The sequence below is a fragment of the Anser cygnoides genome, chromosome 12 (genome assembly GCF_040182565.1).
Source record: "Anser cygnoides isolate HZ-2024a breed goose chromosome 12, Taihu_goose_T2T_genome, whole genome shotgun sequence".
NCBI lineage: Eukaryota > Metazoa > Chordata > Aves > Anseriformes > Anatidae > Anser > Anser cygnoides.
Window position 1 is genome coordinate 12,262,735 of NC_089884.1, and position 13,740 is coordinate 12,276,474.

Sequence of the window (13,740 nt, forward strand, 5' to 3'; positions counted from 1 at the left end):
TGTTGGTGGGCAGTCTTGGAGAGCTGCTAGACCTGAAAGTTATATCTGAGGGTACAAATGATTCGGAGAGGAGAAAGCTCAGACTCTTACAGAAAAATGTGGTGTTCGTCTTCCCGCTATGTTGCAGTACGCAAAATCTGGGAAGATCTCTGTTTCACAGGAGATTCGGAACTTGGTAGTGGTGACATGGGTTCATGGAGGTAACGTATATTGGTTCTGGATTGAACCATGAAAGCATATTTGACATCATCTTCAGCACTGGCTAGGCAAGGTTTGCTGCCTGCCAGCATCCACTCGGGTCTAGAAGGGTGGAGGGGACATCACACTTCTTATCGCTATCTAAATAAAGGCTCTTTTTCTCTTGTAGACCTGGTGTTGCAGTAATAGGGAGGAGGAAGAAGGGTGTGATACCTAGGAGATACAGCCCCAAATCAGCACACTGGGGTTCTGGTTGTGCTGTAACAGCACGGTGCAGCAGTGGCACGCGTGCCCTTCGTAGTGCTTTGCTGGGCAGGAAGAGCAGCAGTTCGTACCAGCTCGGCATGGTTGAAGAACAACAGTCTGTCGTGGGATCTCTGCCACGCAGAGGATTCTGGCTAAAAAAAAAGAAATGACTTGGGAGAGCATGGCATTGAGTGAAGTGTAGTTTATCAGATCTGGTCAGTTTGCCTGTTCTGATCATCACCTGACTTCAGCCGTCCTTCGTCCTGTGCTCCCCATGTCTTTTACATCCTTCCAGAGTTGATTCCTTTTTGCCTGCCTCTAGCTTTCTCCAGTCTTTCCCCCTCCAGTTGCATTTGAGTGGTGGTAACCTGGGGATCACTCCCAGCAAGAGGCTTTGCAAAGTATAGTATGCATCTTGTCAAAGTGGTGTTTCCTATAAATTTCTCTAGTGCAGGCTTAGAATGACATTGAGTTCTGACACCTCGTGACTGTCTAGCCGTCAGTTAAGCTGAAGAGCTGCAGTCTTTCCTCCCTTGCACACTGCAATCCATCCGCCTCACTTGGGCGATACTGTTGTACTGCTTGTTGTTGCCTTCAAGCTGGTTGTTCTTGTAGGTCTTAGTATGTAAGGCTTGCTCATTCTTCATTTTGGAAACTAGCCTTTTCTGTCTACCTACACAGCAGACCCTCTGGCCATCTTTAAGTCTTTTCCTTGTCTGCATCCACACACATTTTTCACTTTTTTTTTTCCTTCTGTTTATCTGGGTTACCTTCACTTTCCAGCTAGGCTCCTTCACACCCTAGGTTCACCCAGTCTGTGGCTGCTTGTGTGGTAGCAAAGGCCATCAGTCATGCTGAAGGGGCGCGCTGTGGTCTGTTGGTCTGTCCCTGATGTGGCTGGCAGCTTCCTGGGAAAATCAGTGAGGCTGGAGTCTTGTTCGTATACATGAGTTTCAGGTGGTTGTAATATGGGCAAGTAAAGAAACTAAAATGCACATAAAAATCCTGAAAGCGTGTCATAATTTTATGTTGCAGTGATGTCACTGCAAAAGTTTCCTGCCCCAGTTTTGTGTGAAACGTGCTTTTCCTTGCAGCCAGTCAGAATTTACCTGCTTGCAGCTCCGCAGTCACTGCTTGCCCTTTCACTGAGCATCTGAGATCCCTGGTGTGGTGTCATCCTCTGTAACTGCCCCGACGGTACTGGCAGATGCAGTCAGATCCCAGCCTGTCTTTTTCAGCTATCTGAGGTCATTCTGCCCTCCTGTATATCAGCGGCTCCTCAAAATCTTGGTCAAAAGCAACAGAGGCATATACGAAAATTTTAATGGTAGCAAGATGTGCAGCACAAATATCTTCGGAGCAGAACCAAATGCTAGATTTAATGTGCAGAATTTTTATGTGCGTAGCATTTCATTTTTCTGTTCAAGAGCATTCAGCATCTAAATGATCATCTGCCCTAGCTTGGAGTTGAAAGTGCCAAGTTACATGCAGGTGTTGAGTAAACTCTGCAGGTATTGCTATGGATAGACTCAGGCTGGAAGAATGCAGTGAATTGCACGATAACCGTGTTACCTTACTAAAAGATGAGTGGAAGAGTGTGGTGTCCCTGTAATAACTAACTCGGTTCACTTAAGTAAAGGAAAGAAGTGCTCTCTCCCAGAATAGTTTTCAGTATCTGCAGGTGACATCAGAAATAGCGAGGATGAAGAGCGCTGGCAGTGCATTAGCAAACAGAGCCTGTGCTGTTAGCCGCTACCTGACAGATAGCAAGGTAAGAACGAAAAGCAATTTCAACGCAGCTGATGACTTTGCAACACCAAGCGTGTTGGGAAATCTGTGGAGTACTTCCAAAGTATTCTTGTAACTGACTGCACTGTGGAGGCTGGTTAAAAGATGGTGGAGGACTTGTAAACCCCCAAATCCCTAGCGGCACATGATGGAGGAGTCAGCTAACAGTCTTGTCAACTTTTAAGATTCATTTCCTGCATTTATTGAGCTTCCTGAGAGCATGGGGGTAGAGCTTGAACACAGGCTTTTTCTGGCACAGTCTAGAGCTGGTTGCAGTTATCACCTGTCCCTCTCCAAAGGAACAGACCAGTATTTTTTTTTTTATGAGGACTATGGCTGGATTTTTCTAACAAGTGACAAACTGGCAGAAAGGCTTAGTGGCAGAGATCCATAACAACAACAACAAAAAAAAAAACAACAAAAAAAACACCCTTTATTTTGCATACTTGTATTTTAATGCAGAAACTAATTTCCTGTGGGAGAAGATAAAATTATAGTTGTATATCATGGAAAACATCTCCCCACAATCTTTGTTGCCTTGTGTGAGAGTTCAGCTGGTACAGGATAAACATCCTTAAATCTGGGGTGTGGCTATTTAAAGAATGGTAAGTTTTGCATTAATGCTGCAGAACGTGTGACCTCTGGCTGTCTGGCTACCAGGCCTGGAACAGCACATGCATTTTTGCACTTCTGGTCATTTAGATCTGAGTTATTTACATGTACCTGTGCAATGAAAAAGGAATTCAGCCTTTTTGATAATAAAAAGTAAAACTGCTTTAGAAATAGTAAGGTTAAAAAAAAATCAAGTTTCATAACATCAGCTTTATTTTCCATTTTATGCTTTGTTTGCCCCATAAGTTACTCCAGGTTTTTTCCTGTGAGTCATAACTACAGCCTTGATACCCATTTTAAAGCTTAGTGTAATGCATTAGATGCTAAGTAAACGGGTTACGGGGTACCAGCTGCCTAACAGGGGATAACTCCCCCTGCTGATAGTCTTCATTGTCTATCTCCTGCCCAAGAGGAGCAGTAAGATAGCCTGGCTTCAGCAAGTTTGGCCAGGTATGCCTTCTGGAAAACATTCAAGGTAAACTTTAACTTGCCAGGAGCAGAGCAGCACCACTGCCCTCTGTTGTTCCCATTGGTACTCTGTCATACCTCTACAAGAGGCCAGGAAAGCCAGTGTCAGCCTCCCGTTTATTGAAGACTTACCTTTGCGTGTTATCCTGTGCTGCCCTTTCCTCGACGAGGAGCTTGTTGCAAAGCCAATTCATCCTGCTGCGGGTTCTCCCTTGGCACAGTGCCTGGGACATTTGGGGTGCAGTGGGGCAGCTCATGGGGACCCCAGCTGGTGGCACCGACTCAGGGATCGCCCTCCCCAGCTATGCCAGCCAGTTTTTAAACCCACGAGAAGCTCGTGCAAGGCATGGTCGTCATCTGTTGTCCTCTGCTGTTCCTGCCAGAAGAGAGGATATTTTTAAACCGGCAGGGTGGCCAGTTTTTCACTCTTCTCCCTGGAAATGGAGTGTTGTTCCCAAGCTGTTGAAATGTAGCGTAACAAGGAAAACGGGCACAGGGCACACTTGTAGTACTAATTTGCATGATCATACGAGTCTCTTGCCCCATGTTTTAGCTTCCTCAGGGGTTAAAAAGCTTTTTTCTTGTATCAGTTGCAGTATCTTTTTTCCCATGAGCCCCGTCAGCCAGTGAAAGCGTTTGACAATAGTCCTGCAGAAATGCATGCGTTTTTCTAAAACCTATGGATTTTTTCCCTTGTAAGGAAGAATTGTTTTTTTATAAGTCTTTTTTTATAAGTCTTTTGCTTGGAAAAAGAAGAAAATATCAATTTACAGAGGAATGTGCTTTTGCATTTCGTATAGCTGTGAGACCATGGTGATTTTTAAGTAGAGCAACAAGAGTGGTGGCGAGATGCAGTCGGATGGCTCTGTTGAAAAGGGCACTATGCTCTGCTTTGAAGAGCTGAAACACTTGAACAGGATGAAAGTGTGCCTCTCCTAGCCTGGCACAAAACACCAAGGCCAGCCACACAAATGTACTTCTCGTAGCTTCTGCTCTTTCTTTTCTTCTGATGCACCTGCTCGGTGGGTGGGAGTACAGGTGCATTTGTGTTGCTCCATACGTATCTGAAGTGTTTGTCCAGATCTCTTCATCTGCAGGAGCAGATATATTAGGCTCTCCAAAATGTTACCAGCTCAATTAAAACCTGGAAAATCCTTCAGCCTCCTGCCCAGCATACGTCAGTGACCATATTCTTGCAAAACTTTAGCATGCTGTATTGGAAAACACTTTATTTGCAGGTAAAGAAACACCTCCACTAAAAGGGCATTGTGCAGGCTTACAACCAATGTATGCATTTAAAAAAAAAATCAATTTCCCTTCACGTCGGCTGCTTGTTGAGGTTTTGAAGTTTGTCTCCTCCAATGGAATTGGTGTGTCACAAGGAACTTCATAAAAAATTATTCTTACTGCCTTTTTATTATGTACTTCAGCGTATGTTGCAACTCTTCTCTGTAAAGAGAACTCAAAATCCTAAGGCAGAGAAAGCAAGGAGGGGAGTGCTCTATCCTGCATTTCCATACGGCTGGTCTGCGACACCCCGTTAAGATTTCATATTTCATAGTTGTGTGTGTGCCATCAGGCTGGTGAATTTTCTGCATCGGAGGCAGGTGATTTGGCTGGGCTTGCCCTTAGTCGCAGCAGTTCAGTGTATTTTTATTTGTGCATTTCTGGACACTGTAAAATCCTGTTAATGGCAGTATAGTATTTCTGGGGAATTAGCGATGTAGGGATAAAGGGACATTGGTAGGGTAGAAAAAGAATATTAAGCTGCCTCTGTAGAATACAAACTATTAACAGAAAGGATTTAAACTGTCAAGTGCTGCCAGTGGTCTTGTGTGACTCCTTTACAGGACCCTGAGACTGGACTGGGCAGTTCCTTTTGTCACTGGGTCCTTTTTCCTTTGATTTCATTCCTTTGCTTTCTTACTGTGGCTCGGATATGTCGTTTTTCCAATACCTTAGTGGAGGTACATCTTAAGCGACAAGGCTGCATGCCTGTTTGCTTAGAACCAAAATTCAGTGAGCGAGAGCCCACGTTAATCCTACAGGGGAAAGAGCTGCAGGCACGAGAAGCTCCTTACCCCGTGAGGATGTGGGGACTGACAGCACCGGGCTGCCTTCTCCTGCTGCCTCCTCCAGTGGGGTCGAGAAGTTTCTTATGAAATGGTAGGAGGGAGAGTAACTGCTTCCTGCAGTTCTGCGGGCTTTGAGAGGTCATCCCTGCTAACCTGTCCTCGCCAGCGATAGGGAGGAGCAGGTGGCCCTTGGGTTTTGGTAGCCCCTGGCTGGGAGCCTGTGCTGGGCGATGCGGTGCGGAGGTCAGCCTGTGTAGGGCTCGAGCTACGTGCAGCCCTTGAGCAGGGTGCCAGCACTTGGCCTGCCACTGCCGTGGCACACACGAGAGCTTCTAGCAAGCTGTAGGGCGAGGGGATGGAGATAAATTCTCGAACTGCTGCAGCTGGGCTTGCTAGCCCTGGTCTGCCGAGGACCTCGGGGTGCTGTGGGCTCCAGAAGATCAGAAGAGCTTGTAGAGCAGTGTGCCCCCGGAGGCAGAGGGAGCCCTGACTGTGTCTGCAAAACACTTTTAAAGTTCCAGGTGGTTGCTTTTAATGGCTTGCACTCTGGAGGGAAAAAACTACAGCATCTCCCCACCGAGCCCAGCGTCTGAGGCTTCGAAGAGCTGGGGTTTGGTAGAAGCTCCAGCTGCCGTCCCTGCTGCTGCAGGTTAAAGGCTAACTTTAATCAAAGCTGGGGGCTGCAAAGAAGGTCTGTAAGCACACAACTTATTGCAAATCACTTTGTGGCCTGCAGTTGACCCTACCTTAGAGAGACTAGTTGCTCCTGATATATTTGGAGCAATCTGATGTCGAAAGGTGTCTCAAACTTGCCGTGACCAGAAGGTGGGACTTCTGCAGCAGGAGCCACGTGCTCTACTCAGGGTGAGACAAAGGAGGGCTTGGGCGGCATGGGTAGGAAGTCAAAACTTTGACTTCAGGCAGGTCAAAGAGATCTTCAGAGATCTTTTTCAGCTGCTAAAACTGTTTTGGGAAGTTCACCTTGGTACCGAGTTGGAGTTTCTTGTTTTTTCTTGGCAGCCTCTTTACCTAATCCCTGAAATCCCGTAACCTGAAAAGATTGCAACCGAAGCTTTCAGGCTGGTAGACACCAGGGAACTGAGTTGTTTTGAGCTGGAGAGGGTGGCTCAGGCCAGCAGCAGCACGTCTGGGGAAAACTTTGGTGGTTTGGAGTATGAGCTTCAAGGCTGGTTCCTCCGGTCTCTTCTCCACTCTCACCAGCCCGCTGATTTGCCCTCCTGCTGCCCTGAGAGCGCAGAGATGGAAATGCTGGATGTGTTTTCCAGTTCATTTGTTACTTAAGTGGATGCTTTTATGGATTTTCCTGAAAACTGAGCTTTTACTAATGCACCAGATTAGCGTTGATTGGTGAGATGGGAGCCTCGCAGACCAGTCTCAGAGGTAGGGCGCTCGGAGACGCCCGCTGTCCCCGCGGTGCCGACGGATCCTGGCCGCGTGTCCGCAGCTCATGAGCTGCCATCAGCACGGCACGCACCCAGCGTTGCAGGAACTCGCAGTAATTAACTGAAGAGTTCGATTTTCTGGGTAAGGAAAGGTAGAACTGAGCTGTCTGAGAAGGCAGGGGCTTGCGTGCTTCCTACCGGTGATCCCGCTCTGTCTGAAGGATAATTTTATAGGGATTCTTGTCGTCTGATCACTTTGAGTCAGTGGTATGTAGCTCTGACACGCGGAAGGCTTCTCACTGATGACTCAGAAGCGTTCATATACTGTTATATCAGATGATAGAAAGGTCTGGAATTAGTTTTACCACTTTCTGTTCCTTCTGATTTTTCTCCATCTTTTTCATTTGCTTTTAACTTTACGAGCTCTTGGAGTTCTTAGTGCCGGTCTTCTTGCTTGAGAGGCTGCTTTTGAAAAACTAAGAAACGAGCTTGGCTCTTGGATGAGAATGTAAAATTTCATGGAATATTCATTGTCCAAAAGCGGTAGAAGTTCCCATACCTCCATCGTTTGGCACAGGGACTTGGCAAGGATGGATCTGGCATTGGGATTTTTTTAGTTGTTTCATGAAATTGTTCAATAATCTATTAAAAAAAAATAAATCACTGTTTGGAAATGCACGATAGCCCTTGATAGTCTTGCTTTGAAAGCCTAGCAATATTCTGTGTGTGCTGAATGTGTGCCAGGCACATGCAGCTCCACAGCAGTCGTATGGGTAAGCCATATGAGTAAGTGCACTAACCACTTGAGCTGAGACGGTGAATTAACCCTGTCTCGGAGTGAGGGAGAGGCAGGATTGAAGTGTTTCTTGTATTCTGGCAGCAGGGAGCCCCCTCCTCGCCCATCTCTTCTGTGCTGACGGATTGGGGTTACAGTGGGAAGGGGGTTCTGGCGCTAGGAAAAAAGCTGGGCTTCTCCAGTGCCTGCTACAGATCGTGTCCTCGTCTGCCCTTTGTGCTGAGCAATGTCTGTATTTCCCCAAACCTGTCCATTAAAATCCATGCTGACGAGCCATCGCTACTTAAAGAATATGTAGGGAGCACGGTTCTCTAGGACACTGCCTAAGGTCCCATGGTGTGTGGGGCTGCAGCCCAGCTGAGGGAGGAGGGGGTGTGTTCGTTGTATGTGCAGCTGGCCGTTGCATTGGAGGGGCTGCGGAGTGCACTGAATTCCAGATGGCAATAGCAGATGTGAATTTTTTAAAAATAAGAGCAAGCTAGTGCCCCAAAATAAGTGAAGGACAGAAGATTGGAGGTGCTGACTTCTCCAAAAAGGAGGTGAGAACAGCTCACAAGCTGTTAACGTGAGACGGCAGTGTCAAACTGGTGGGAAAAGAGATGCTGGGGTGTCTGAAGAGCAAAGCTGTGTGTGGTGTGGTCTTGCTGCATTGGGTGTCTGATGCAGCGTGCCAGGCTGAAGCTCTGACACCTCAGGGCAGTGTACTTCAAAGCAAAAAGCCTGCGGGCCAAGGGGAGGGACTTTACAGAAGATCAGCAAAAACAATTGGGCATCAGAAAACCAGAGTCTCTGGAAAATGGGAAAGCTACTGGCTGTTTGGCGTAGAGAAGGTGATGCGATAGCTGTTTGCAAATATGCAAAGGGTGCTTCAAAGAGGAAAAGGAATAATCTCTTTTCCAGATTATGGTAAACAAGAGCCTTAAACTGTATTTGGAAAGGTTCACGTTAGACATTTTAAAACACTTTACTGCTGTCTCATCTTAAAAAAAAAAAAAATAAAAAAAATACCAGGAGGATTGCTGAAGCTGTCTTGAAGAATGAGTTAGGCAGCAGTGATGCATCTGCAGTCGATCCGTGGGGGACTGTGGGAGGTGATCCCTGGACATCCACTGCAGCCTTGGTTTTTAACCCTGATTTCCCAAGGAAGCAAAGCTTGTGCAACTGTGCTGTCTTTCTGTCTCCCAGAATTAACTACTAAGGTAAATTTCAGCAAAACTTGAGGAAACTTGAGAGAGAGACGTGGAGGAAACTTGAAACAAGAGTTCCTGAGACGGGCTCAGTAGGGGGACAGAACTAAACTTCTTGCTGCAGGAAAGGCAGTTAAATTTCAGTCTAAATTGATCCACAGAATCGATTAGCATGTGCCACAAGCAGTCCGGAAAAAAACACACTTGACCCTATTAAATGTGTGGGATGGAGCTGGGCTGTGTGGTGCATCTGTGGAAGGGTGCTGGTGCAGGCAGGGGACAGGGAGAAGTGTACGGGGCACAGATGCCCTGGAGTCACAGAAACCTTAGTTCTGAGGGGTCTTCAGAGGTCTGTTATCCCGTTCAGCTTCAGGTGGGTTGGCTGTGACTTTCTTCCTGCCCCCTTGTAAGGCTTCAAGGATGGAGATCCCCACCTCCCTGCTGACCTTTCCAGGGCTGCACCAGTTTTTTTTGTTGTTCTGTTTTTTCATGACGTGACCCTGCCAAGGTGCAGCTTTTTCCCGTTGCCCCTTGTTAAACTGTTTGGGTGTGCTGTGTGGCTCTATAATCCTCGTAACTCCTTCCAAGTAATTATAAACTACTACTAGAGCAGCATTATAACAACTTCCCTTGCCGTGGTGGCCATCCCTCTAACCTCACCCAGCCTGTGCTCCGTGTCAGCGAGAGCGAGCGGCCTGCTCGTGTTCAGGGTGGCACCCACCATCACCCTCGTGCCTTTCACAGCGGGGTCCTACGCAGCCACTCCCACCTTTGCCTTTGCAGGTGCAGAAATGGATGATTAATGGATTTTGTGAGGCTTTTTCTGAGCCTAGCTTTGAGTTTAATCCAGAGGGGACGCTGCCGGAGTTCTGCCCCTGTGTCTGCCTCTGCCCTGACCTTGGGTCGTGCCGGTTTGTAGTGCACCCACGTCATCGTCTGCTTTGCTGAAGGTCTCAAACAGCAAGATGCCCAGGAGGGACTGCTGTGTGTTCAGCTTCCTCCTGGCCTGTGGTCGGACACGGGGTTATCGATCGCCACGCTTTGAGGACAGTCTGTGCTCGGGGATTCAGTCCTTGCACCTGTATTCTTCCGAGTCCAGCTCTGTTGACCCCGAGCTTTCTCAGTGCAAAACTTCTCAGCCGCCGTTGTGGTTAAAGAGTCCTCTGTGTGCAGCTACGACTTGCTGGCCTTAAGAGCTGGATGTGAAGTGATGCTAGCTAAAACGTGGCATCAACCCATCTTAACGCCGGTTATCTCCTAGGCAAAGCAACCCTGTTACAGTTGGAGCCGTCCGTGGCTGCAGGGAAGAGCTTTGTGCTTATTGTTTTTGTAGCCGCTGTAATTCTTCTGCGTGATTGTAGCTGAGCACTCTGGGCTTGTACAGGGGAAATCGGCTGGCTATTTCCATTTGAAAAGCTGGGTTATAGAAGTTCACAGCACCAGATGGCTGCGCATACTTATAATGCTGTGGATTATTAAAGGGTCGTTGTTTTTTCCTCTTTCATCCTTCCTTTATTCCTCTTCCCCACATCAACAAATTAATGCAGAATGCTTGGGACATTGTCCTGGGCATACGTTAACACATCACATCTTCTAGTAGGAAACTTTCTGTTCAGCACATGACACCTCACTGCTGCTGGCCCCAGCCTGCTCCTTCAGAGTTGACGCTTCCAGTTTCTACAGTTGTTCAGGTACCTCCTAAATCAGGCAAGGCAGTTGTGTTAACACGAATGCTCCAAAACCTGCCTGCCTCTGGGTGGTGGCATCGTGTCCTTGCCAGCACCCCGTGGCTGCCTGTTCCTTAGCTTTTGCAGCTGCTGTGCCCGCTCCATGAAGGAACCATGTGAGAAAAATCTCAAATAATTTTCTTCAGACAGGATCTTTTGTGAAGCTATTTTATTCATGATTGCAAGGGCAGGTGTCCTGCCAGTTAGGAGTGCATTATAGTAAACAAAGCATAACCTTTTATTCCCTATTACCCCACACCTGATCACCTCCCCTGTTTCCTCATTGGCTGAGTACTACAGGTTCACAAGCTACTCAGTGCTCCTCTGTACCACGTACATACAATTTTTCTTTTTTTTCAACCCTTTAATTTCTCCCTCTTCCTTTTTTTTTTTTTTTTTTCCCCCTTTCTTATGTCTTGAGAACCTGTGATCTTTGTTTTACTGTTCCCACACTGCTCATCCTGTTTTTCTCAGGCTTCCACCTTATTTTGGACCAGTGAGGCTTTCTACTGTCCACTTACCTACTTAGCATTTCTCCTTATTGTGGCTACACAACTACCTTGGAATACAGAAAATCAGTTCTCTACTGCAAAAACACAACTTAGTTTCTCACAACCGTATGAAGGGTGTAGCACAAAGAATACATGGGCATCTTTATTTACTTTTAAAATCTGATAGCTTGTCACTTGTCCACCACCAGAGACCTCTGAATTTTAAAATGTAGCTACTCTGAAAAATGATAGAAGGTGATGGTTGGGCCCTGCCTCCAGCACCACGTGTGTTAGGTTGGGTCGCTTTTGAGAGCGAAGCCGTTGTGTTTGTGTTCCTGATACCTGGGGTGATCGGTGCTCAGACCTTACCTTCCCGTTACTGGTTTTTAATGGCCCAGCTGCTGGCAAGGGGACTGCAAACACGGAGTGGGAGCACCTGTAGGGACGCTGGCAGGGTTCCCAGCAGTGCTGTGGCCATGTGTGATCCACAGGCTGGAAAGCAGCTGCTGTGACCCCGGCACCCACGTTGGGTCTGCAGGCTACGAAAGGCTCATCCTGATGCAGGTAGCTAACCACCAGAGCGAACTCCTGAGGAGTCAACATTTCTGCCTGCCTGGGGCTTCTCTGCAACTTGCTGAAGCGCACTGCATCGGCACGGCCTCTCCTCGCAGGGCTGCTGGTGTGTCTGGGGGCAATGCACAGCTGAAATCCAGAGACATCCTAATTCTGATAAAAAAAAAAAAAAAAAAGTATCAGAAGCGTATTTGCCACATCCCTTAAGCTAAAAATAAATAAAAAGCCAGCGTAAAGCAGTCTTTGTGTTAGCTTGCTCCTAGTGCAGGGGGATGCTCGACAGCGGCGTGCCCTCCCTCGCAGGCAGACAAAATGCCGGGGCTGCTCCGGTGCCTGGAGCCAGCACGAGTTGGGCTCTGCTGGCGTGAGCACCACTCTGCCTGCACCACCGTGGCTTCCACCCCCTCCTGGAGAAGACTCGTGTTGGTAATGCGGGTCAGCATCTGATTTCAGGTGTGCTAGCAGCGCTGCACAGCACACGCTGGGTTCACGCTCCCTTTATCTGGAAGAGGAAGAGGTGGGCTGGCTGCTGGAACCCCAGAACAATGCGTGCTTGTTCTCCGGTGCCAGCGCGAGCTGCGCTTCAATAGCTTTTGTGTGGATGTGAATAACAAGCAGGGGTGTCGAGGGGATTTAATCACGGAGGGCCCAGCACTACGTGCGTTCACCTAGCCTGAGTGACACTCGTGCGAGGATCTCTTGCTTCTCCTCCTCCTCCTCATCCAGGCGCAGAGCCTGAATTGAATAAAACACAGCACACTTGAGAGCTCTTTAAGGCATTGTGAATGAGGCTGCTTTCCCCCGGCTTTATTATCTGGCAGGGCTGAAGCTGCAGATCAGAGCTGTGCCCCGCGTTTTATGCAGCATGGAAGTTTGGATATTTTTGTAGTAAATGTTGGTGCAGGCTGGGAGCAGCGGCTGTCGTCCCCGAGGGGTAAAAGCTGCAGCTCTCCACAGCAGGGGTTTCTACTGTTGTTAAAACTGTAAGACTGTGGTGGTTCCTTCATGAGTGGCTGAAGTGCTGCTGACTCGGGACTCTGTGCCATTCACTCGGGCTGCTGTAGCTGCCTCTGCAGCCACCCGGTGTGTCGTATCAAGGAACGGTGGCTGAAACCTTAGCAAAAAAAATGCATCGAAGCTCCATGATTTGGTCTACTTCGGCTGCACAAACATCTCTGCTGGCATGATGGAAGGCGCAGCAGCAAGATGTGAATGAGGAATAGAAGCATCTAGTGGTAAAGCACGCTGTCAGCTCCTGATCTGGAGGCTTTATCTGCAGGGTCAACCACTCTTTTACAGTATGTGCTTATTAATTATTCTGTTTGAGTTGGCTTTATCTTCCCTTTCTGCTGCTTTGCTGAGGGCTTTCCCTTAGCACGGGCCTTAGTGCAGAGGATTTCCAAACCAGGGCTCGCACAAGTTGCTGCGGCTTGCAGGCCGTTTGGGTATTGCCATGTGCTGCCTCGGCACCTGTGCCCCAGCCCTTCCTTTGGCTTCCTTAGGGCCCGACTGGGCCCGTGGTGTCCAGCCCTCACTCCGTGCTTCCCCGTGCGTGGTTCAGGATGGCCTCGGCATCGCCGTTACCTGCTTTGTGCTCCCTGTCTGTGCCACGGAGCGTCGGGTTATCCGCAGTGAGGGCCCGGCAGCCTCTGACCCAGTGGATGTACCCAGCCCGTGCCCCGTCAGGGCAGCCTCGTTACTGGAAATCTGCTGTCTTGTAAAACCAGAAAGTAGCCGTCTATCTTCCTCAGGTAAGCCTGGTGGGAGTCTGCGTGCTGCTGGAGGGCTTCTCTCTCCCTGGTGCTTTGAGGCTGGTCCAGCACTTGGTCAGACCCTTCCCGTGCATCGGGCACGCAGCGCTTCTGAGTTAACTAAGGCGATCTTCTGGAGCTGTGGTAACATGCCTTGTGCCTCGTCTTTTTGTAAAGACCAGCTAGCAAAGAGATGCAAGGCCTTTGCGGTTCTGTGTCCCTTGCCATCCCCATAATGGTGTCCCCAGAGTCACTTGTGCTGAAAACAGCGTGCAGCTGGTTTTGTAATCAGGAGGAGAACGTGCGTTTCTTTCTGCAGCGTATACCTAAGACTAAAAGCAAAGCTTGGAAATGGGATGCCTGTTTTTTTTTTCTTTTCTTGTATCGGCACAAGACTAACCAGAAGATCCCTCTGCTGCTTTTGT

At 48.3% G+C, this 13,740-nt stretch overlaps 1 protein-coding gene across 6 annotated transcripts in view; it reads left to right on the forward strand.

Annotated features, from left to right (window-relative positions):
• PSKH1 (protein serine kinase H1) overlaps positions 1-13,740 on the forward strand; it is a 38,911-nt gene that overhangs the window by 13,177 nt on the left and 11,994 nt on the right. The window contains exon 4 of one of the 6 annotated variants that reach the window (XM_067004501.1): positions 9,557-10,863. The exons of the other annotated variants lie outside the window; for them this stretch is intronic. Coding sequence (XP_066860602.1) covers positions 9,557-9,721 — 165 coding nt within the window. The 3' untranslated portion in view covers positions 9,722-10,863. Of the gene's footprint in view, positions 1-9,556; positions 10,864-13,740 lie in introns of those variants that run through there. 6 annotated transcript variants of the gene reach the window in all.